Below are 26,721 nucleotides of genomic sequence, written 5' to 3'. Positions count from 1 at the left end.
TATAGATAAAATTGTAAAACCAAAAGTCTATAGACCCCTGTTCTGGGTAACTATGTAATGCAGTAAATCCAGCCCTAAGAAAAATCTATGAAATGGATGAAGTTTACCTTTCATGCACAATTAACACCTTTCCAACTGTGGCTCTCCTTCTCCTGGTGATTATCTAGGATTCTTCTACTGCTCTTAATTATTCCATTATATAGTCTTTAGTGCTCAAGATAGACACTTAAGGGAGTAACCATTTCAAAAGTCATTTTAAGAGGGACATTTGATGACAATTTATGTCTTTATTCATCCTACATGTATTAACTGACACCTGCTATTTGGCAGTAACTCTAGTCTTTAAGCAGTGAACACAACAAAAACCTTGTCCTCCTGGAGCTTATATTATAGTTAAAACAGAGAAAATTAATTAGGTAAGTACGTAAAATATAGTATGTTAGATGGTTATAAATGCTAAGGAGAAAAATGCAGCATGGGAAAGAATAGGAAGATTGATGATAGGTGGATGGTGCTGTAATTTTAGGTGGAATATTTAGTCAAAGACCTGAAGATGATATAGGAGCAAACTATGTGGATATCTTGGACAAGAGGAAAGAAATTGGAAATGTCCTTAGACATGAATATTCCTGGTTTGTTCAAAAACACTCAGAAAAGGGTGCTCGAAAGGGAGAGCAAAAGGAGATGGGGAGACGGAAGTATTGTAGGCCTTCGGGTCATTGTAGTCTTTACATTTTTCTCAAGTGGGAAGCCACTGAAGTACTTTGAGTACAAAAGTGTAACGATCGGACATATGTTTTAAGAGGGTCAATATGACTATTATGTTGAGAACAGATTGAAAGGAACAAAGGCAGAATAAAGTTAATGAAGTCAAAATAATGAATTTGAAGGGAGGTCAGTCAGTAAGGTGGTGTGTTTCTTCAGATATGTTCTGCTCAACAGTTGCAGGCGCAAAGGTAAAGAGTGGGATTTAACTAGGGTGTGGTTTGGCCACTGGAGTACGATGAAACTAGAGATGGGCAAGGGAGTTGAGATCATTTACAAAGGAGGGGTTAAAATTATTGACCATGGGATTCAAGACAGTGGTGGAAAAGCCTGAGGCCATAACAATTTCCCATTTTTCCCTCTTTCTAAAATGTTCTTGGTATTTTAGGCAAGACAAGTCTTTGTTTTATGGGACTCTATAAGGCATTAGAAAATATTTAGTATCTTTGGCTCCCAGACACTGAATGTCAGTAGCACTTCACTACAAATTAAAAGAACAATATGTAATTTTTGACAGTTTTTTAACTTCATTGCTTGTCCTTCTTCCTTGAGATGGATTTTATTCTAAATGCTCCAAAAAGCACGGCTGGTTTATATAACATTAAAATACTTATGCAAACACAAAAACCAATCCAGTCATCTATTTGTTACACCCAGTACAAAATATGCCAACAAGGAAAACATAGGTTAACATTTTGAAATTATACATTAGTAAACACACAGGAGTTTTTACCAATTATTTAAATAGATTTCTTATTTCTTAGATATAGGAATAATCGTAATAACTGAAATGTTCTGCGTATTCATATATATATCTGGATTGTATTTAGTGTTTACATGTGTACCTGGCAAAGTGCTAATAGTTTACCTGCATTGTCTGGTTTGATCTTCACCCAGTGCTCTGAAGGATGTATCATCGTTATGCCTGTTATCCCTATTACATAGCAAATAGTATAAAAATGTGTTTATTACTTGGAGAACGGAGGAAAGTTTTGCAGTACTGTAGTATGGTTGTTCACTTTTCATCCGTATGTGTTGACATTAAACAGTTCCCGGCTGCTGAGGCAGCACTGTAGAGCACACCTTCTTTTCCAGGCATAATCACTATTCCTTTGTCCTTTTAGTTCCTTCGACTGCTCATGCACCTCCTTCCTCTTTCTTTTCACACTGATGATTAAAATTGAGAGCTTAGATTTTGTTTTTAATATAAAGCAAGCCAGTGGAACATATGCTCTCCAAAATATTGTTTAGTGCATCTTAAAGTGATTCAACTGCTTAAAGAAAATTTTCAGCTTCTGAAGTGGCATGTCATTAGATATTAGTGACATTTACTTATAAATGAATGGATGTCCTCTCCCTCTATGGAGCTACCATTACCATATCAACACCATATCTATGGAGTTCCAAATACATTGCTAAAAATGATATAGAAATAACACAAGTCACTAAGGTCCCCTTGATTGGAACTGGATTATACAATGTTCTTTCCTTTCAGCTCAGTAACCTGGAAAATATAGCTGTCTATTTAAAGAAGACATTTTCTTATTTGGCAGAATATTATCATCATACAGCATATGTACAATATGGTCCTAATTTTTGTCTATGTGTGCCAGGCTTAGAAAAGTCACTTTAAGTTTTACTGAATTTATTTTGGAGTTTAACTCTTACTTTTGACATGATTTATATTCCAAGGAGATTTCAGCTTCTTCCTGCTTAAAACTCAACAAAATGACATTGGGTACATAGAGAAAGTATATGCTCTTATTATAGCTGTGTCTGCTGGGGCTATAGTCCTGTTGTTAGAAATCTGTCAGAATTTTCACTGTATGCCTTCCTGTTCTGGGTGTTGTGATTTAATCTGCTAACTCCTATTGCCCCCTTAAAACTGTGCAGCCACCCTGTATCTTAGAACAAAATCTGTATATGCAAGTTCCTTTCTCTTTCTTTATACCTCCCCACCAAATGTGTCCACATCCTAATCCCCAGAACCTGTAAATATGGTACTTTACATGGCAAAAAGGACTTTGCAAATGTGATTAAGTTTAAGGACCTTGAGATGGGGAGGTTATCCTAGATTATCCCAGTGCACCCAGTCTAACCACATGAGACCTTAGAAATGGAAGAGGAAGGTAGAAAGAGGGTTGACTGGTGTTACACTGGAGGAAGAAGAAGGAGAGATTCGAAGCATGAAAGCTTGCTATCCATCCTTGCTAACTCTGCAGATTGAGGGACCCACGAGCCAAGGTATGTGGATGACCTCTAGAAGCTGAGAATGGGCATTGGCTGACAGCCTGTAAGGAAATGGGAACCTTGTTCAACAATCTGAATGAACAAGGAAATAGATTCTCCCCTAGAGCCTCAAGAAACTGATACAGCCCTGCTGACACCATCGTTTTAGCCATTTTAGCCCAGTGAGAACCTTGTTGTCATTCTCACCTGCTGAACTGTAAGATAATTTTGCATTGCTTCTAGCTGGTCGCTTTGTTATGACAGCAATAGAAACTAACGCAGTGTATACGCACTCTTGTATCATTGGGCAGAAGTGGGTGGGAGTTATTTTGTTCACAACCAGGGGAACTAATGGGATAAAAAAAAAATCAGTGGAGAAGATGCCATGCTATTTGCTCTTGTTACCCTTCCCTTTCTTGGAGGACCTTGACAAGCTGGTTTAAAGCCTCACTTCAGCAGGGAAAAAGGTGGAGGTTTGGAAGTGAGGAGATATTTTTGTGAAAAACGTGAGACAAATTGTGACACAGGGTAGAGGAAAGGGCTGTTTTCCCTCACATCTGCCGGAGCAGGTTTAATACCCTGAGAGTTGAGGGCAGCTTTGCCTGAAGCTGGGTTCCCGCTGTGGGCACTGACAGCTGAGTAAGGATAAGGGGCTTGAACAGATCTGCTTTGGCGACATAACAGGGCCTAAGGAGTATCCTTATTGGACACCAGTGTCAGTGAGCCTTCGTTTCCATCCACAGGTTTGTGAGGCCTGAAAATGTATGTGTTATGTACACAGACTATATTTACACTTAGAAGAGCTTCAAGTAATTAATGTCCAAATATTCAGGCATTTTAAATGATGTCATATAAAGCCACAAATGTAGATGAAAACCCAAAATGTAAATCATTCATCGTAATAATTCTACCACGTTAGCCGTTAGCTATCATGTGGAAGCCCTCAGAGGGCACCTGGTTTTGCTGACTTTTGTGTTTTTCGCTTATATCACAGAGTCAGGATGTTCAAAGTGTAACACAAATAGGAGGTAAGTTGAAAAAAGAATTTAATAATGGTATTTCTTCTCCATACATGTGTTATATTGGAGCTATTTTTTGTGGTAAGAAACCCATTAACTTGAATCTAGTTTAAATTGAATAAGTAACTTTTATTAAAAGCAACAAAGTGTTTATCTGGGGGAGGTGCATTTTATGAACAGTTGCAAAATCAAAACTGCATTTTTTAATTAAGCCATATCGATGTGAAGCGGAAGTTAATATGCACATTGTCAATTGTGTATGTACTTTTATGCTATTTAGAAAATTCGATTACGAGGGTGGTATTTTAAATATTCAAATAGTAAGTCAACTAGGTCATATGCTGAGAGGCATAAAACTGATCATTGACTCTGGGTATTGATGAAATTATATAAAGGAAAGAAAAATTTGTCAATAGACTCAACCACGTTTATCTCAGTAACCTACCACAAATTCTGGTCTCTGTATTGGAGTGAATGAAATGCAATAAATTGAATTAATCATATCTTATTCTAGTTTGTGTTAGACATAGAGGTATGATTTTAAAGAGCTAGAAGGAACATCTTAAACATATCTCTGAAATGTTAAGAATATAATTTCATAACTCTAACCTATACAAGAACTTATTGACTCATCTGAGTGTGTTTTACATTCCCTGTTGAATGCTGGCATTGACATGAATGACAAGCAAGAAAATTCCAGAGACTGGGAAGCATAGAATGAACAGAACTGAAACAAAATAAACATTAAGTATTTGAATGTGTAGTATTTGTGGACAAAAAGAATGGCTTCTTCCCAATTGTTATGCTGCTAGAGTATTCATGGTTTTGGATTGTTTCATTTTGCTTTTATCAAGTCAGGATGAGGGGCCAGTGAGCTTTATCAAGATCACTCAAAGTCCCTTGATGCTCTTGCTTTCTCCCCTCACTTGCTGTGTGTGGTCAGCACCTTTCCAACAGAGCTAACTGTTTCACGTCACCTTTTCCAACCAATGACAAAGCGACCAGGCTTTTCTATCTTACTACCTTCGTATAAAAAGGAGATCTACATTTTTGTAAATTGCATTAAAATACAAATACATGATTCCCTTTGCTATATCCTTGGACTTACGCTTGCTTTGAATAGGGCCAAACTTAACACTAAGCCATATGTAAAAATATGCTTATCGAATTACCTAATAACTAAAATTGTTGAGAATTTTATTTGGTCCAGAAAAATGATCAAATTTTCTTGAATGTCAGATGTATAAAATAAGATATTAGAAAAAGTTAATAAAATGATGAATGTGCTTACCTGATGATTATGATACACATTAACATTTCTTCAGTTCTCATTAGCTAAATATAATGTAACTCTAAAACTGTCTATTATGGCATTAATTTGTTAAAAATGTATTATGCAAAATATCTTGCATAAAAGATACTTTGCCTGGATGTTCTTTTCTTTCTTATCTTTGAACTTTTTAATGAAGGTAAAGTATATTGTCAGATTTGACCACTTTTTTAGAAATAGTCAAATTCTTTGTTTTATATCGTTTAGTGATTTGATTCTTAATTTCTTATTTTAAATAATTAAATTTCATGATTATACAGAGTGGCAAACTTTTCTCATTAGTATATTTTCTTAGAATTAGTTGCTAATTAGGAATGATCCTGGGGCCGGCCCCGTGGTCGAGTGGTCAAGTTCATGTGCTCCACTTCAGGAGCCCAGGGATTTTGCTGGTTCGAGTCCTGGGCGTGGACATGGCCCCGCTCATCAGGCCACGTTGAGACGGCATCCCACACGGCACAACCAGAAGCACTCACAACTAGACTACACAACTATGTACTGGGGGCCTTTGGGGAGAAGGAAAAAAGAAAAAAAGAAGGATTAGCAACAAATGTTAGCTCAGATGCCAATCTAAAAAAAGAAAAAAGAAGTGCTCCTAGTTTTCTCTAATAGCTATGAAACTATTCACGCCATTAGTTTTCACCAGTCTTTCTTTGTTATAATGTAAAATTGTGACAGTATATCATGAATTTCTTCTTGTGTTTGAAGAGTACTCACTGCATATTTCTTGGTTGTTTTTTATTGAAATGCAAGCAAACAACTGTAGTAGTGGTAGTCTTTTAGTACACGAATCGATCTTGTGAAAGGTTAAGAAAGAGGATGTAAACATTTAGCAAATAAGTCTTACTGAAGAGTAAAACAATGAAAAATAATACTTAAAAGAACTCTGTTCATTTTATATTCACAAACAAGGCCTATACCAATGGAATATTTTAAAAGTTAGGCCCATGACAAACCACACATACACACTCACGTCCACACACATCTTTCAAAAATTCTAACACTACAGAATTTTTGGTTTCATTCTCTGACCATGGTGTGGTCAAGTACAAATTAAAGATAATAAACAAGCAGACCGCTTAAAATCTTAAGAACATGCTATAAAATGAGTGTTTGGCAGGAAGAAGTTAAAGTTAGAACTATATATAATTTAGAAAACAAAGTATCATAAGGCAGAAACTCTGAGATGAGGCAAAAGCAGTCTTCAGGAGGAAATCTGAAGTCCTGACTGCTTTCATCATAAAAGAAGAAAAGGAGGAAGAGGAAAAGGAGGAGAAATAAATCAAGGTGTCAACTCAAGAATCTAGAAAAAAAATGACACAGAATACTTATCACGTTCTTTATGACTAATGACCAGCACCTCTCTCTCTCGTTTGCTCTCTCTCATCACTCGACCCTCCCAGAGAGCAATTATTTTACTCTGTTCATCTCTTTTTGTCTTTGAAATCTATCCATTTTTAAAACATGGATTACATTTTCGATAAATGTTTACTGAACGAATGAATGAAATTTAAAAAGATATTTGTCCAAAAAAAGCAAGAGCATAAAGCCGCTCTACAGTACTCTGTTCTCATAAAAATAGTATATGAAAAAATGGAACAATGTTAGCTCCAAAGAAAGACCATTTAAGAAAAACAAAGCTATAGAACAACATAGCTTTGGACTGGTGGTAACTGAACTTATTTCAAACTAGCCAGAGTATGTAACCCATATGGGAGAACACTGAGATCTAAGAGTTTTCCAGTTATTTATTACTGAGTGACAAACCACCTGAAAATTAGTAGTGTAAAACAACTATTTTAATATGCACACAGACTTTTCAGGTAAGGGATTTGGACAGGACATCGCAGGGATGGCTAGTCTTTGCTCCAGGATATCTTAGGTCTCAGCCAGATAGACTTGAATGGTTGTGGTTGAATTGACCAGCTGGAGGCTTCGTCATGTACATATCTAGTTCCTGAAATGCCATAACCGAAACGCTAGACTCACCTGAGATGGACGAGCAGACATCCCACACATGAACAATATGTATAGCTTGGTCTTCCTCAAAGCATGGTGGTCACAGGCATCTGGACTCCCTCACGAAAGCTCATGGCTTCAATAGAATACGTACCCAGAAAACAAGAAAAAGGTTTAGTGGTGTTTTATGATTTTACCTCAGAAGTTGCACACAATATTGCATTGGTCACAGCAGTCACAAACTCGCCCAGATTCAAAACTGGGGACAAGGACCCCAGTGACATTTACTGGGATTTTAAACCATTATAAAACCAATCATATTTTAAAATCATTAGAACAAAATAAAATAGAACAGGAAAGATATTGTCGTAAGCAAATAGTATCTATGAACACACGTGGAGACATGGCACTGAAAGCCAAGACCCAGGATCTTTGCCAGTGTTTGTGATTTGGCCTCTGGCCCCAGGTTTTCTTTCTTTTCGGTTTTTTTTTTTTTTTTTTTTTGAGGCAGATTAGCCCTGAGCTAACATCTGCTGCCAATCCTCCTCTTTTTTGCTGAGGAAGACAGGCCCTGAGCTAACATCTGTGCCCATCTTTCTCTACTTTATACATGGGACACCTGCCGCAGCATGGGTTGACAAGCAGTATATAGGTCCACACCTGGGATCCGAACGGCAAACCTGGGGCCGCTGAAGTGGAACATGCATGCGAGCTTAACTGCTGGGCCACCGGGCCGGCTCCCCCAGGTTTTCTTAATGATGAAATAAGTGCTTTGTGGCTAAAAAAAAAAAAAAAAAAAATCTAATGTCCTCTGATAAGTGAGAAAACAAATTAAATTACTAAGATTCTAAGTCAACTTCTCCATCCATGATTATTTTCAGAAATACTGCTGTAGACTCTAAAATGACGGAAGGTTGTTGATGTTATCAAACGACTGCTTATTTGTCATTGAATAAATGACTACTAAAGAGCTGGTGGTGATGTAGGTTTTCTTTACCGTCCACTTTTTGTGAATTTTTAAGAAATATTTTATATTTCAAAATTAAATCTATCAATTCCAAGAATTTGAGTGACCTAAATGATTTAACTTTGGAGAGATGAAGGTCAATATTTTTATGTCTCAGCAGTTAGGGCATGGATTAACTCAAGAGATGTCTTCCTTCTCCCTCACTGGGAAGAGAAGCTCCTATTAAATGGACCAAAAAGCTTATGAAGTTTTGCCCTTGCCGTTTACAAAGTATACAAGATACTGCACATTTTTGGAAATATTTTATTTTAGTCATTGGTAATTGGAGATAGCCTTCTGTTTAAACTGATACCCAGCTCCCAGGCTTTCCCACATCCCAAGCTCTAAATGGGAGCTCCATGAGAAAAACTGATGAGGAGCCTGAAAACTAATGAGACATAAAAGCTTTTGAATCTGACCTTGAGATGTGATTTGGTATTTATGATGTTAAATTACTTTCCCTCTTTTAAATAGAGAAACAGCTGGTCTGTGTGGGAGGGATGTTCAGTTATGATAGCAAAGAAAAAGAGAGACAACAGAAATTTTCAAGTCTTTAGAAATAGCCTGTAAAATACAGTATGTACTACAAAGTCCAGTGCAATGGGTCAAAGTTCACAGAATGCATAAAGTTTGTCCCCCTCCAAAAAGTGTGCAACTGCTATGCCGAGGGGAATGTGCATGAGGAAAATAAGCGTCCAAAGCTGCATAAATATTTGCATCCCGCAAGAGTGTGAGAAAGTGTGTGTTTCATGTTGTGATTGATAGGACTGCTTTGAGGCCCCTCTTTGAACTCTTCGCTGGAAGTTTCGGGTGTCCTGAGGGTCTGTCTGCCTTTGCATGGCAGGAACTCTGTTTTCTTAGAAAATAGTAAAGAACACTGTTTGTACTCCTTTGTTATAAAAGGGGACCTACAGTTGATGGGAATTGGGGAGCTTAGGAGAAAAATCACAAACTCTCTCATATATTTCACAAGAAATTTTGGCCATTGTTTCTCCTTGACTTCTGGGGTTTTTTGGTTTTTTTGTTTTCTGGTTTTTGTTTTTGACTTGGGGAGACCGTAGTCTCACATACTTTTAATGTATGTGTGATGAAATTTGTAGATTCTGGGGAGGCTATTTTATTTTAATGATTTGCCTACTGAAAATACAAGGAATGAAGTGAAGGTGAATCTAAAATACTGTGTAACGTATTTGCTTGGCTGCAATCATTTCTGCGTCTTAGAGAGTTTCCCTGGTGAAGCAAGAGGTCTTGAAGATTCCATTGAATTTGTACGATCTGATAGGCGTCAGTTTCTGTTGTTGGGGAATTTTAGAACTAAAGGTATCAAATAATAAAAGTATACATATGTGTAGTCTCCAAAATGTGTTAATAAATATTACTTCATATGAATCTCAAAATAACATGGTAAAGTAAGCAGGAAAATTATTGAAATTTACACAGTAGAGATGATGATTTTAAAGCTTGCTGAGATAAATATTTGTTCAGTCATACTTCCATGAAATTCTCGACTCAGCATCATGTCAGCTCTTTTCAATTCCATATTCTATACTTTAGTTTTGGTTTTGTTCTTAAGAAACAAATATTTTTAAGATTACACATCCAGTTTGAGCAGGGCTGGCTGACGCTCACTTCTCCTGACACCCTTTTCTTTGTGTTTTCTTAGCATTGCCCTTCCAGAAACCTCGGGAAATACATTTTAAAGCATTCTTTATAAAATGCCCTTTCTGATTGGTTACCAGGGACATTTTTCATGTGCTTCAATCCCACTTCACTCAGATATTCCAAATAGCAATGATGATTCTTTCCATTAGAGTAATTTTGTTTGATAAAATTAATTTAAGAATAAATAATATCGAAGTAGTAACTACCATGTATTTGGGGGTTAACTCTTATTTTCCCTGATTCTACATTTCTGTTTAAATAGAATATATATATATATATATATATATATATATATATATGTATGTAGGTTAATTGTGTTTCATTGAATGAAGGTACTCAGATTTGTTCACGAGTCCTCATGGAGGTTAAACATTGACTCTAGCACTAAAGCGTGAGGATTCAAATCCTGGTTTTACCACCTACCAACTTTGTAACCTTAAACAAGTTATGTCATCACTCAATGCTTCAGTTCTCTCATCTGTAAAATAAATGTAACAATAATAATAGTATGCCTCTTTCATAAGGTTTTGTGAGTATTGTTTTAAGGAGCAAATGGGTTAATGTATGTAAAGGCACATTGCTGAGTGTTTGGGATCTCCATCGTTATCTTTGTTAATATGTCTATTAGCAATCACTACTGGTGGACGTAGTCTGTTTTCAGTTTTCCCACTACATTGTTCAATGAATAATCATGTGCCTAACTATATCCCGTATGTGCAAGTATAGCCTTGGATAAATTTCTAGAGCTAGAATTGCCATGTATATATGTGTTTGTAGTTTAAATAGATATTGGCAAATTGTTCCTGTAGATTTTATCCATAGTCTAACCAATGCGTGAAGGTGCTTGTTTCCCTAAACCCTGCACCAATACAATAGGTTATCAAACTTTCGGAACTTCGCCAATCCAGTGAGTGAAAAATGGTATTTAGCAAAGTTTTACTTTGCTTGCTTCTTTTTATTAATGAAGATAGTATATCTTCATGTTTAAGAAACAGTAGTGTTTTCTACACAAGCACTGAGACTTAAATTAACAAACCTACTTTAAATTTACTGAATTTGCAGAATAGTTAGGAGACGAAATGAGATAATGTTTAAATAAATGCCTAGTATAGAAAATGGAGAATAGGTTTTACTAGGTTCCTCTTATGAATTCCTTATAAAAACCTTGCAAGGTAGGTATTTTCATTCTCTTGTAATCATAACACAACTTATACTTCAGAATTAAATTAATTTGCCCAAAGTCACACAGTAAATATATGGACTAAGATTAGAGAGTGGGTCAATCATATTCTGAAGCACGTGATCTTTTATTATAGACACCGAGAGTATTTGAATGTGTGTGTGTTTGTGTGTGAGTATGTGTGAGTGTGTGAGAAAGAGTCTTGGGAGGGGGTATTTAAAAAAGCAAACATTAAGGATACATCTCAACTAACAGTGACCTTGAACAATTTAACCTCATAGAGCCTCAATTTCCTCCTCTATACACTGGAATAATAATGATAACGTTAATAAACTTATACAACAAGATTTGGAGGATTAAATAAAATGATGTGAAAAGTGCTCTTGAAATTCCAAAGTTCCATGCAAATGTTAGCTTGATATATGGCTCAGTAATTGGTTCCCCTTAATTTTTTAGACCTACCATATTTTTTATCTTATCTGCATCTTGCTAAAAAAAAAAGCCAGACGTAGTTTTTAAACTTAAGAAAAAACAGATTTTACTGATTTGTCACGATGATATGGTAGTCAGAGAATCTTGCTCTGGACAGTTACCCAATTTTGGAGGTTGCTTTACACAGTGGCAGCAATAACAAGAATAATGATACCAGCTAGCCTTTATTAAACATTTATAAACTGTCAAGCACTATTCTAGACTATTCAATTGAATTCTAACAACAACCCTGTGAGGTCTTTACTGTTGTATCCTCTCCATTTTCCAGATGAAGACTTGAGACAAAGAGAGATGAAGTAATACTCTAGTCACACACAGCTAATAAGTGGCAGAGCTGGCTGTTTGCCCCCTAGAACTCTAACTCTGCAAGTTGCACTCTCTTCTGCTGTGCTATTCCGTCTCTCTGATACCGTCTACACAAATACGTTTCTCTCAGTCAAATGTGTTGCTCTGTCCTGTAAATACCTTATCTCTAAAATCATACAGCAGGTGTATGTAAAGCTAATTACTAACTGGTGCTTTATGATAGAAATTGAAAAGGGCTACCCTACTATTTAATTAGCCAACTATTAATCAATTAGCTGTAAAACTTAGCATGGTGAAATTGCAAGTTGCCCAGTGATGTCAGATCTGGTCCAGCCTCTCAGCAGATATAGGCATTGCTTCTGCATCATGCCAGACACATGGACCTCTAATTATTATCCTCAGGAATACAGATATCCTATGAGGTAGTTCATTCCATTTTCAATAATTCTAGTTACGAGAAGTTAATTCTTACACAGGATCAAAAAGTAGGCCCTCCCTCCCACTTCCTTATATAGGTTCTATTTCTGTGCTACAAATAGAGCCAGTTTTCTCCCTATTATACATGGTAGACATTCAAACGTTTGAAGAAAACAATTGTGTTTCCCTACGTCTTCTCTTTTTAAGGTTAAATATTCCCAATATCTTTCCAAACCCCTTGCTCAGCTTTTAGAGCCATCAGCATCCTGGTGGCACCTCTTTGGATGAGCTCTAATTTGTCAACCACTCTCTTAAATGGCAGGTTCGAGAACGCGCTCTGACTAGCTCTGATTGCACTTGGATCATTGCTTCCTTTAATCTGTATGCTAGCTGCTGTCTTCATATAGAGAGTATGTTGTTGGCCAATATATCAGAACATATTGGAAATGTATTTATGACTTATAAAATACATATCAGTGGGTGCTGGAATTTCCAGTATTATCCTAGTATAGAGAAGCTGGCAAAAAGTAAGACATATAGTTGCTTTATGTGTGTAAATGTCTAAATGACTTAAATATTGCTTTTTTTCCTTTCAACTGTAGATCAAACTTCCCAAACGTTAAAGGTTCCTTATTTTCAAACAAATGCATTTGTGGCTTGCCAGTCAGCAGTACAGTAAGTTCCTACAGAAAGCTCCAATCACGAAAAAGCTCAAATAGACATCTCCTTTGGTCTGTTTTTAGGACTGATAAGAATAGAGAAACCAGTGAAGGGCTGTTTTAATAACAACTGCAAGGTGTCTTATAGGGGTAGTACAAATTTGTCCCAGTTTTTTATACCTTCTCTATCTATAACACATTGAAATGAGATATAGTGTTAGATTTGATTAAGATTCAGCATATATTTGTACAGCATGTACTATCAGTAAAATGCTTATGCAAAGTACCCTGGGGAAACATTAAAACATGAATAAGATCTGAATCCTGCCATCACTGTGATCTCGTCCAGAAACCTCAAGATTTTAAAGATTTAGAATCATGAAATAAATCTCATTACAATTAGGTTTTTAGTATGAAGTATTTATGGTATTTTAATTTGAAAACTATCTTTATTAAAACAGTATGACTTACAACATTTATTGAATATATGCTATGTACTAGGTACCAGGTGAGGAATTTTAGGTATATTTTCTTGTTTCATCCTCAGAACAAACTTCTGAGGTAGGTGTAATTCAGCTCATTTTAGTGGAAATTAACTGAGACTCTGAAAGCATAAATAACTTTCCCAAGGGTCATAAAACATTTAAAAGCGTAACCAGAATCCAAAACCAAGTCTAGAAAATACTCAGAAATAAGCTTGATCTTTTACCTGATTTATATCTGATTCCTATATTAATGGACATGTCAGATAACTAGCACAACTCTTTAGTGTCTGTTTATTCTGGAAGAAGACATTTGAATGTGTTTTATTAGCTTGTTGGTTCTCCTCTGGGGTGTGACTTAGTTTCCATTGCACCTCTGGGAATCTTTTCTTCTAAAACTCACAACCAACTTCTACTGCTATAATAAAGAATCACCTGCAGAATCCACGGATGAGGGAAGAGAGAAAAGCGAATAGTGATAGATCAATTTAACATCAAATCAAAATAGTATTCCAAGACTGATGTTATGACTTCTGCTTTTGTGGGAAATAAGTTGACTGCTATTTCAAAATAACCTCTATTTAAATCATGTAACCTGAAATTAGTTGAGCTCATTTAAATATACAGTCCTTCCAGCTGTATTTAGCATTGCTGATGGTATAAACATTGAGAATTGCCTATGGGCAAGATGAGAACTCTACTTATTACACTCTTGTTCCTACTTTTGCAATAAGTTGGGGGAGGGCTATATATTAGCCGTATACTATTGAAAGTAATGAATATCTTTATAAGACAAAATACTCAAGCAGTAAGAGAAAGGTTAACCAAAGTTCTCATTCAGACAGAAAATAGCAAAACTGATATCCCTTTTTACAAAATTCTCATGTATTTCCCACAAGGATTATATATTTTGTTTTTCTTCATTTGTCATTTATGTGAAAATAGTAAATCTGTTTCTCTTTAACTTAATGGAACTTGGATTAAAATATGCCCTGTTACTTTAATCAGCATCAATGCTGTACATCATTGGCATGCAGTTTTTTGTTTTCTTGACAGAGAATTTAAAATTTTTTTAATCCCTAGTCAATAAGAAGCTTATGTATATACAAAAGCATAATTTGTGGTTTATTTGATTATATCAATGTTTAATTATGTATTGCCTGTATTTTTTTGTACTTAATATTTAGACATAAATTAATCCAACCTACAGCAAGAGTACTAATGGAACATTCCATCCAAACACAACATAAACAGAAGACAAACAGCTGTTGCAAAGATCCCAGTTTGAGGCCTGGGCCTGATAACAAAAAGCAGTTTAGAGAACTTGGCTCCTACCGTTTACGCCCATCTGTTGAGATTGTCCTATTTCAACTTAATTTCAACTTGATTAGTGCATGTCCCAAAGTAGCATGTAGTTCTCTAAGTCAAAAAACTTGGAGGAAACATTAAATATTAATTTATTGTATGGCATGTTATATTTCTAAGTACTTTATCATCTTCTTAGCAAATCTATTTATGAGGTGTTTATATTTTTAAGTTAGATCCCCAATTTTTAATTAGACCCCCAAATGGATCTAAGGGTTTGTAGAAAATATGTGAAATAGAAAAGACAAAAAAACCCCAATCCATTTATTTTATTTTAAAATTTTATCTACCTCTGTCTACCTTCTTGTTATATGAGAAGATAGAATTGTCTGGTTTTCAGTTGCAACCAAAAACATTCTTAGCTCATCAAACCCTTATAATTCCATTTGCTTTGAACCATGACTGCGTATAGGGAAAGCATAATTGGGCCCTACTTTGTTACACAGGAGGCAGATAGCTTATGCTGAAGATAGGTTGGCATTCAAGTTAATAAACAATTAACTTAACAAAAATTCATACGGAAAAGTTATATTGACTTCTGAATTCCTCTAGATAGGTCTATCACAATTTTGTTTTCCTTCTGCCAATCAAAGCACTGTAATGAATATCTGTTGGCATTATCAATAAGAAACATTGTATATCAATATTGGCTAGGAGGTAGGTTGTAAGAATCTGGAATGTCATGGTGCAAGTTGGAAGAATAAATAAGGTTGAGTAGTTCCATAAGCAGTTGGAGGACCAGGTTAAAAGGATGCTGGTTGGTCCTTTAGTTACACTGAGGGAGCATCTCTGTTGAGCTGCCACTCGACTCTGTCCATGGCCCTGTTGCTTTCGTAATTTTCATCACTACTTTGTATACTTATGAAATTTACGTGATACAAAATACAAAGGAATGTAAAATTATCTTATCAAGTTGGAAGTGGCCAAGTCCAAAAAGGAAGAAATCCCAAAGTCAGGCCTTTCCTCAAACTAGTTCTGATAACTGCATGTGTGAAAAGGACATTGTTGTTAATGTAAAATAAATACTATCAAAACTGCGCTATGGCTACCAAGAAGAAAAAGAAGAAGAAGGAGGAGGAAGATATAGAGGAGGAGGAAGAGACGGTGATGAAGGAGGTGGAGGAAGAGGAAGAGGAGGAGAAGGAGGGGGAAGAGGAAAAGGATTGAGTGAAAGGAAGGAAAGAAGGCAGGAGAGGAAGGCAGAGAGAACAAAGGAAGGGAGGAATGAAGAGAGGCAAGCAGTAGAGTCCCTCAAGGGTTTCTTCTTTGTATCCCCTGGACTACATAATGTGGTCTCTTGCCTTCCAAACCAACACTTCTAGACTGTATTGTCTCTGTTTGACACCACAACTCCTAGTCCATTTTCTATGTATTAAAGGTGATATAACTTTCAGACCTCCCTATAAATTCTGCCTGTTTTCTAATTCAACATTCCCTTGCATCTATCATATTCTAATAATTATCAAGCTTTGAAAGGAGAGAAACATGCTCTTATGCCAATGTTATAAATGTACGGAAAAGCATAACAAAACCAGAAGTGGAATACCCTGTCTATGTTAAAAGAGAGCCCCATGAATAGATGCATTAATAAACATTTATGTGGGAGGGATAACTTTTCAGAGTTTAAGGCTCAGGGGCTTCAGAATCTAGAAAGATGAATCACTTGCCCTGTTTGTAATATTAAATTGAAATTGACAGATATGTTTCATTTATCCTGCTCAATATTACAGAGCCTTTACCTCATTTGATTTTAGTATATCCCTCTTGAAATATTTGCTCTGGTAAGCAAAAGCAAATATTAGGTTTTACACACCATTTAGTGGAGAAAGAGTGATGATGTTCTGACACGAGAGAACCAAATATTCTGGGCTTATTTTTATGAGAAGAATTTCCTTCCAGATATATTGTCCTCCATAGATCACCCATCCTTCAAATTTCAATTCATATTTCTTGAGATTGGGGGAAGAAAAGAGAGAGGCTAGAACACAAATAGGTGAATACTAAATACTTTTGTAAAGCTTAGTTTTATGAATTACCTTTAGCCTTTTCTGCTCATGAGGGAAGGCTTTCCTGCCTCATTAAATCTTTAATTCAATGTGCTGCACACACACTACACTATTATGCGTGACATTAGGTTATGTATTGCATAGTAACTATAATGTTACTTGCAAACAAGCTGTTTCTTTCCCCTGAAGGTAGAATTAAAACAGGTACTCAGGGGAAACAACTACTTGTGTTGCTCTTTTCTTAATGGGGTGAATTTGAGAATCTGGAGAGAGAAGGGCTTTGCACTGCGTATCTCCAGGAATGGATGGGTGCTGGTCCTTTTACTTATAGTGCCTTCTCAATTTGATATCTCAATCTCTCCGAAGAGAATTTCACTTAATAGATATGGAGAAAGGTGAAAGGCTAGGTCATTGGGGACTTTTATGGAATGAACCATTCTCATTAAATTCGCTGTCTCTTTGTATTGAAAAGGGATACAACTTTCATCTCTGGTAAGTATAGTCTAATCCATCCAATGAATATAAGAATTGTCTCAAAGCAAACTGGAATTGCATTTATTTCTGCCTGTGGAAAGCCATTATTTTTTCTAGCCAATAGAATGATGACAGTTTATTCCTAAATAGCAGGAGAAAATGAAATGTTCTATTGGCTGTACAGGCAGTGCTCTGTAAAATTACAGTAATCAATGTTCTCCTCCAAATGGACTACTTTGAAAGTCTCAAAGGTAAATTTAATAAATTGAGTCTACAAAGTTCAAACTTGTGGAAAATTAAAGTTATGCGCAGTACACATACTTACCAGTGTCATGTGATGTACTGTTAGAATTATTCAATGTTAATGAATGCATTGGTTTATACAGAGCTCTACCTGTTCTAGAATCCTTTGGCTCTCTTATGTATTTTGGTTGCCACTGACTCCTCAGTAGACTTTGGGAATATCACTGAAAAACTTTGTTCTTTGGTCTTATGACCAGTGTCATTATTATGTCAGTCTTATGACATCAGTCAGGCAAAGAAAGAAAATCAGCACTTGAATGGTCGTAAAGCTGTAAAAAATGATAGTTTCAGCAGGAAAATTAGTTTAATCAAACTTAAGTAGCAGAATGGATAGATATAAAAAGAGGTTAGATCAGAAGTTCCCAAACTTTGTCAATTCCTCATGCTCTTAGTGTCTCCGTATTTTTTTTGCTCAGTGCCTCCTAGACCAACTGAAATGTTCCACGATAGTTAGGGCCAAACAAGTTCATAAATATTTATGTTCTAACAACTTAGCCATCATTTAAAAAGATAATGCACATAAATTCAGACGGTATAATAATTTCTTTTCTTTATAAATATTCACAATTACTTACGTAGGATCTGTGTGCCTGCTGGGTAATACACAACTTCTCAAACCTATAGTCAGATGAGACACTGCTACCTTTATTTCCTGTTTCATATTGATTTTTGTGCAATACTTGGTTTTTATCACAGCATCCACCAAAAACTTTGCTTAACAAAGATATGACATGGTTGAAAGTGCAAGTAAACAAAAGCATAGCTCAAAATTTTGAGAACATCCTTTAAAGGAATATAGTATTATCTATCATTACAGGTGTGAACTACCTCAAGCTAGTTGTTTGTGTGGTGTCCAAAAGATATACGGTATTGTATTTCCTTCAAACTTTTACAGTATCCACAGTGCCTCTGTGAGTTCACTGCAGTGCCCTGGGGCACCTTTGCACAGTGTTTGTAAACGAGGGGCTACATAGATCCTAGAGAGTACTGACACTGCACAGAATATTATAGATCCCAGGGCCACTGGAGATTCTTCTTTAGGGTAGTGCAACAACAGAAGCAATAGTTGATAAAACTCCCCAACAAGAAGACTGAAGTCAGAGAATTGAATTCAAGGGCTTGATGAGGATATAGTAAGGGGGATGTGCCAATGGGAATAGAAAATTAGACAAGAAGCATTTCAAGAGAATAGGACTGAGGCACTAATCTGATATAAATAACAAAGAGAAAACAATGTTATGTCGCACTTACTGTTTCCAATTTAAAATAGAGAAACAAAGCAATTGACTTGACCTGATCATGGCAGTTGGGAAAATAACCAAGTTTGTTTCCTGGGAAGACCCAGAGGAGGAGATTAACTTAGGGTATGTTGAATTGTGAGACATTATTGAACAATCATTCAGTACTGGATCTTGTAGGCTGAATTGTATCCCTCCAAAATTCATATGGTGAAGTCCTTACCCCCAGAATCTCAGAATGTGACTGTATCTAGAGAAAGGACTTTTAGAGGTAATTAAGTTAAAATGAGGTGATTAAGGTGGACCCTAATCCAATATGACTGGTGTCCTTATAAGAAGTGATTAGGGCACAGACACTCGCAGAAGGAAGACTGTGTGAGAACACAGGGCAAAGACTGCATCTACGAGTCAAGAAGATAGATCTCAGAAGAAACCAACCCTGCCAACACCTTGATCTTGTATTTCTGTTGTCTAAGCCACGTAGTCTCTGGTCCTTTGTTATGGCAGCATGAGCAAACTAGCACAGGGACACAGCACAGAATGAAAGATATAGATTGAGGAACCGACTATAAACATAGTTCAGTCCATGAGAGAGGAAAGGAAAGTCAATAAGAAAGGATAACCAAAACAGAGTGAGAGACTTGGAGACATCCACACACTGAGTACAGAATAAGAGAGAAATATGTATCTATAAATGGGACAGAAGTACGAGCAGGGCAGGGGAAGGAGTATCAGGAACACTTAGTGCAGCAGAAGACAAAGGAGTCAAGAATCTTGAGAACTACTACATGTCACCTAAAGATTAAGAATAAAATTGAAGAGAAGGTCCATTTGTGGTTGCTAGACAGAGTTGACAAATGACCTTTCAAGAAACACTTTTAACAGAATACTAAGGGTGGAAGACAGGCTGCAGGACATAAAATAAGAAAGGGTAGATGGATAGGAATAAAGAAAATGAATGTAGTACCCCATATCTCAGAGTATGACAGTAAAACTAATAAATAACAAAGATAATAGCTAGAGGAAACAATACAGTCAATTGATGATTGGCAGCCCTGTGCACATTTCCTTTGATGGAGAGAGTGAAGATTGGGATATTGAAGGGATTATAGGAGAGTGGGGAAGCAAGGATGTGGAGGAGCCAAATAAAGGCAGCATTTGGAATCTGGGGCAGTAAATAGATGGAGAAGAGGCAGAGAATTCTTCATCCAAAGCTGGAGGAAAGGACTCTTTATACTCTGAATATTCTCAAACCTTTTCCCCCAAAAAATAATCTCCCTCAGAAAATAACATCTTGTTTTATAATTGGCTCAATACAAAGACTCTTATACAATGGTATGTACCATTTGGGGAAGATGCATTAGCTGGAAACAACACCAGGAAATGCTTGGTTGAATTGCTTATAAAGAGATTACTTTGTGGAGTTGAAGGAAAAATAGAGGCAAAGGAATTTAACAGAGACTAAGTAATTATTCCTAGGGGTACCACCTCTAAATTGTGGGATGATATCTTAAGCAATCTTTTAAAAAATTACTTAAATAAACATTCGACTAAGTAATTACATAGAGGTGATCATAAATATGCACCTTAGGGTGAATTAAAAAGACAATGATTCTAATATTATGGAAATGGGTTCTTACGGCTTCGGGGAAAAAACATCTGGTAACAGGATCATGCATCTTTTTAAAATTGCCTGTTTTTCACATAACTTAAGTGGAAGTAAAATGGATTCACTCATGAAAGTTGTTAGATGATTCAAAAACTGTTTCTAATAATCCCAAAGCATGGGTATCAAAGATGCGTGAAAGAGTTTGGAAAAAAAAATGTTTTATGAAATGTGAGTGAAAAAGCAATTTTTCATTATTATTACTATTATTTTTATAAGCCCTCGGGAGGATAAGTTGAATTAATTCTACTCCTTAGTTCATGTTGTATATTATCATTGACCTGCATGAGGTCCCTCTCTTTTTCTATGTGCTTATTTGTCCCCGTTTTCTCCATTTTTACCCTCATTCCTCTCCCATATGATATTATTTTACATACTAGATGACTTTATAACTATTATAAGTAGGTATGGAAACTACATTAACAAATCAAATGTTGTAACAAAACATTTTCTATTTAATCTAAAGTCATAAAAACTTGAATATTCAAATTACACACATTTTGGCTCTTTTGATTGCCCAAATGGGAATTACCTTTAATTCTAAGTTCCTTATATTTGGATATATATGGTAATCTCTTAAATTAATTTAAGAAATTAAGAATTAATTTTAGGTTTTTTTAAAAGGGAAACATATTCCAGAGAAATAATCATATGTAAACCAAATTTTAAATAATAGAAATACATTTGGAAACTCAAAAGTTTTGCAACATTATATTATCGTGTCCCAATGTCCTTCAAAAAATCAATCCCTGCCTCCTACTAAAGATTTTTATTACTTTAGAAAATTGTAAATAGTTCATTTCTCTCTGAAATATATAAAGCATTCTTTTCTGTTGACTTTCTAGACTACTCTCATTGAGAAGACGTCTGGCTGATTTTGAACAGGCACGCTATGTGAAATTTTGGATGCTTATCTTAGAACCAAAACCCTTTTACATAGATTCACCCCTCATTACTCACAATAATGCCAAGTGTTATAGTCCAGGCAGATATTTATTATTTTATATATATAAAGACATCAGAGTAGAGCTATTTCTCAGTGGAGCTGGGGAATAAAAGTTTTCTGAATTTTAGTTCCTTGTAGAACTCCATGTAATGAGCTCTTCGAAGACATTGCAGAGCTGCAATTTTAAAATCCTGTTTAATCAGCCATAGCGAGCTATGTGCCATTCCCCATGGAGCAACTTAGAGAGGAATCCGGGCTCCTCCTGCTCCATCCAGCGCATCCCTGGGAATTGCTTTGTGGTCAAGGTCTGCCATGAGGGGCCAGAGAGCCACGGGCTGCGAAGCTGGGGCTCTGCTTGTCAGCATGGAGGAAACAGCAGAATACAAATCATCAGCTTTGTTTTCAGAATGTCTTTATTTACAATGCTGGAGTGGAATTTTTAAAAAAGGACTGCGGTATTTGCATTGAATCTGTCACTCAACCTCCAGTGTTGATTCCTGTCCTATAAATGATCTTGCCTTCCTATTTTTTTCCCTTTCTACAAGGTTACTGTCAATGTCAGAAGATGTAAACCTCAAGCATACATTGTAGGGGGCTTGGTATGCATATTGGAAGGAAAGAAGTTTGTTTAATGAAAAGGGATAATAACGTTCATTCAAACTAAGCATATTTGATTACACATGGGAAAGTGTGTTTTCTTTGTGAGTTTTGATTGGGTTTTACTATAATAAAATTTGCTGCTACTTTTTAATTTTTCTTTGACCAACATTTCCCAGCTTAACTTATGGTCTATGTAAAGTGCTTGTCAAATGGAGTGATGTCTTTGTTGAAAGCATTCAGACTCATAGAAAGTGAGTGACCCTCAGGGATGGGTAGAAATCTCCCAATTTTGTCGAAGATCCTTCTCTGGGAATTGTAAAGCTCAAGCTACAGACTAGGAAAATGACAGGAGGGGCTGTGTTTGGTTTCATGGACCCTAACCTATTTCAGCAAGCTTGCAATACTGGGGAAAATAATACTTGAATTTATATTTGTGTCGGGCTCGCTGTTGATGGGTAAGGTTCATAGAAAGGTTACTCCTAAAGAAATGTCGATCATTCTTACTTGGCACTCTCGTGATTTCTGCTTCTTCCAAGTCCTGCCCTCTGGAACAATAAAATGATTTTAAAATAATAAGTAAAATGTGATTTAATAGCCCATCTCCGGCCCTGTAATGATTACACATCTCCTCTCTTGTAGCTCACAGCAGCTGGAGGACAATTGACATTTACCATATCATATGACCTCGAAGAAGAGGAGGAAGATTCAGAACGTGTGCTCCAGCTTATGATTATCTTAGAGGTAGAGTACGGAGGGGGTCATTTACGTTCAACCATTTTACACTCTTATGTTATTGGAGGTTATTTCTTACCTGGTTGGCTTGCCATTAATTTACATGCTTCTACAGAAAAATATCATATCTTGGGAATTTTTTTATGCCAGTACTTTGTTTCGCTCGGAGACGTGTCTACTAGACTGAGTATATTCATTTAGTTCCAATGATAAAGGATACCTTTAGTCCAGACTTGGAATTTAAATTAAAAACATAATGACCATGTTCCCAAGAATATAAGTATGTTGAAAGTGTTTAGGCAAATGCTGCTTTACATAGTTGTATTTTTTCCATCTCTCCTTGCTTCCCAGTAGATTTTATTGTCTACTTCTTTGTTTATATTAGGTAGAAGTAAATGAAAAAGGAAACTTGCTTATTCAGGTGTAGTTAAATCTTGACTTCAAAACTCCTAATTTAGATGAGAAATATATATATAGAAGAAACTGCTTTCAGGATTCAGAAGGCCATAGCTGATTCCAAAATGCTGCAAACCTGGTTATCTCAGAGGCACTCCCACTTTTTCTCTTACCTCTCCTTTCACAGGATGCACGCCCTCCCTGCAACACTCACACATACTCAAAGGCACACACTTGCAGGCACGTTTATGAGTCCAAATGGGTCCATGTTGATTTAGCACCGGGCCCTGTTGTTCTTTGTCTTCAACCTTTCACCCATGTGAATCAATGACAAAATTCTTCCCCCAAAAGGAGTATTTCCAGTATCAAATGAAGAAGTCTGGATGATATCTATCATTGCATCTATGTGTGTGTGTGTGTCATGAAACTAGAAAAATATCTTGGAATTCCTTTGAGATGAAAGGGGTTCTCTATATGTAAAATTTTGAGAAGTTATATATTATTAATATGAATGAACTAAGATGAGAAGGATAACCTAAATGTCATAGGTCAGTGCATATGCTCCTTATTATAATGCTATTATCTCATTGTGAACCTTAGACTGCAGGGTCTGTTCCTGCTTAGTTTTTGTTTTTTTCCCCTTTAAACTGATAGCTTAACACACTGTTCTAAGTTTTCTTCCACATTTTCCTGTACAACCCACATTTACTATAACATAATAAATTTGAAATATACAATTTTTATGCACTTGTTAAAATCAAAGTATTTGTAATCACAAACATGTATGAGTTGTCAGTAATCTGTTATTCTTGTTAACAAGGAAGCAAGGTAATGCGTCATCAAGAAGCTTATACTTTGTAATGCATTTGGTTAAGGCTAATATTTAAATTGCCTTCTCCGCCTTTCATACATACTAGAAATATGCTCAATGATGGGGAAAGCCAACCTGAATTTAAAAACCAGAAAGTGGAGAATCTAAATACAAATACTTTTTTACCCTTTTATACCTTTCTTTTTTTTTCACAGTTTTACCCTTTTATACATTCTTTTTCCCTTTAGGGAAAAGACTTCAGAATCAGCACAGCCCAAGATGAGGTGTACCTGCAACCATCTGAAGAACATATTCATGCATTGTCACTTAAAGAAGAATTCTTTACCATACATGGCACTAGTTCCCCTGTCAGTAGAAAAGAGTTTATGACAGTGCTGGCGAGTTTAAAGCGAGTCCTCGTACAAATCACGTACAGCCTTGGGGTGGATGCCATCTTCAGGTAAACTCAAGAACTGCATCTCCTGGTGTTTCCACATCTACCTTGGGGCAAACATGCGTGTGTGCTAGAGTGACTTTGAACATCCCTAGGGCTTGCTGTCTTCAAATAGTAGACAGGAATGGAGTGTTGATTTTCTGAAAAGTGTTTCTATTAAAGCTTTAAAATTTTAAATACCCAAAAAGAATTTGTCTTAGCCCTTTTTTTTACTATTGATTCCTTTGCAATTCTGGCAGAACATGCAATAAAAATAATCCCAATGCTGAGAAGTGCTATACTGGAAAATAAAGTTTCCTTTATGATGACTCGGATCATGGGAAACTAAAGAGATACAATTCCAGGGTTACTCATGTTCTCATAGTGGCTTGGAAAATATTTTCTTCCATTAATTTATTAACTAGTTTCTGACTTACTAGTATATAGTTTATAATAAGAAATATAAGCACCTTCATTTAAATAGCCACCAGTCTCTTTACAAAACTCTGTACAACCATAATGGCTGCATGGTGTAAAGCAGAGAGAATGAGCTCTGGAGCCCACCTGACTGGGAGGTCAGTGGCTCTATGCTGAGTCTATGTGCCACCTTTGACAAGTGACTGGTCCTCATGGAAACGTGATTTCTTCAAGTGTAAAGCGGAGATAATAGTGTCTACTTTTCAGGATTGTTTTGAATGTTATATATGATAATTATATAAGGTGTTCATTATGTAGAACACTTTCAAAGATTGGTGTCTTTTTGTTCTCTAGTATTTTCCTTAAAAAAGAGAAGTCACTGGCTTGAACCACACATGCCCGGATCTGGCTGACAGTAGGCTGCTGTTTTCCTTGTTTTTTTCTTTTTGCTGAGGAAGATTAGCCCTGAGCTAACATCCATGCCCATCTTCCTCTACTTTATATGTGGGATCCTGACACAGCATGGCGTGCCAAACAGTGCCATGTCCGCATCCAGGATCCTAACTGGCGAACCCCGGGGCGCCGAAGCAGAATGTGCGCAATTACTGCTTGCCACTGCGCCACCTGGGAGGCCCCTATTTTTAAAATAATGATGTTTGCTTGACAAAATTTCAACTTCGTCTGTGTCTGAATGAGCTCTCTTCCCTTCTCCTTTTTTGCTCTAATAATAAATAACACAAGATATTATGGCAACTTCCTTGTAAATCAGATTGAGTTAGATAATCAAGTGTGACCTAAAACTGACAAGTTGGCATACCCATTATCAAAGCGATGTCTCCAATACTGGTTTATATATAAGAAGATTTTTTGTTGTTGTTGCTAATGCTCCTCCGCCTCCATCATTTGCTTGTGCTGCCTAGTTTGTCTTTCACTTGTAGTGTTTCAGTTAAGTGTAATCATCATTACCATCTCCCAAAGGAGGAAACTGCAGATTCATAACAGAACCATTGCCGCACAATGTACCTCTTTTGCATAGGCAGTTCTGCTGGAAGCTGGGTTAAAACACCATGAAGATGAGAAGCAGCACTTAGGAATTTATTATCTTTTTCCCCATTTCGTAAATAGAGATTGTCATGATGTTTACACAGTACAAAGAGATGAGTCCTCTGGCTTTCAAAATGAATGACAACCAAATTGACAAAAAGTGGCTAGGGGGCTTATTTATTTTTGTCATCATTGCTTCTCAGATTAGTTAATCCAAAGGCATTTCCCCCTGATTTATGTCAGATAATTTCAGTGTCTACCCATCTTAAAATCATCGGTCTCATTTGAAGCTTTCTGAAGTTTTCCCGTACTTGAGCAATATGTTCATGGAGCCTGGCTATGTGAACTGACACGGGAGCTCACCCAAGTCTGTGGCTGCTTTCTGCAGCCTACATGACCTAAGGCACTGTGGTGCAAGAAGTAAAAGCCAATGTCAGATTTGAAATTCCTGCCCACTTTAGGTGGGCTGAAAGTCAGCATGAATCCTGAGTCGGCGAGCTTGTCATATTTTATCTCTGATCTACTAGTGGGTAAAGTCATATTTGTAAAACAACGCTTGAATTGATTTCAACTTGCCTTGCATGGTAGACTTCCGACTTGGTATACAGTTTGTGTGCAAGCACAAGTCAATTGAAGCTATGTCAACAAAAATTCACGTTTCAATTGATTTAAGGAGGATTTACTTCCATGATCGTTCTCTCAGCAAATGGGCTTAGGTTCCCCCAGTTCTGTGGCTCAGTGGAACTGAACAGTGGAAGAACTGGGCTGCAGGTCAGCATTTTGACTT

General features: G+C 36.4%; 1 protein-coding gene across 5 annotated transcripts in view; it reads left to right on the top strand.

The window, feature by feature from the left end:
• LAMA2 (laminin subunit alpha 2) overlaps window positions 1-26,721 on the top strand; it is a 531,319-nt gene that overhangs the window by 274,208 nt on the left and 230,390 nt on the right. For all 5 annotated transcript variants that reach the window (XM_046676887.1, XM_046676886.1, XM_046676884.1 and 2 more), the window contains 2 exons: window positions 22,741-22,842; window positions 24,289-24,500. In XM_046676887.1, the coding sequence (XP_046532843.1) occupies window positions 22,741-22,842; window positions 24,289-24,500 (314 nt within the window). The remainder of the gene's footprint in view (window positions 1-22,740; window positions 22,843-24,288; window positions 24,501-26,721) is intronic.

Source organism: Equus quagga, chromosome 11 (assembly GCF_021613505.1).
Source record: "Equus quagga isolate Etosha38 chromosome 11, UCLA_HA_Equagga_1.0, whole genome shotgun sequence".
Taxonomy (NCBI): Eukaryota; Metazoa; Chordata; class Mammalia; order Perissodactyla; family Equidae; genus Equus; species Equus quagga.
The sequence above is the reverse complement of the archived record's forward strand: the minus strand, read 5'-3'. Positions and strand labels throughout refer to the sequence as shown.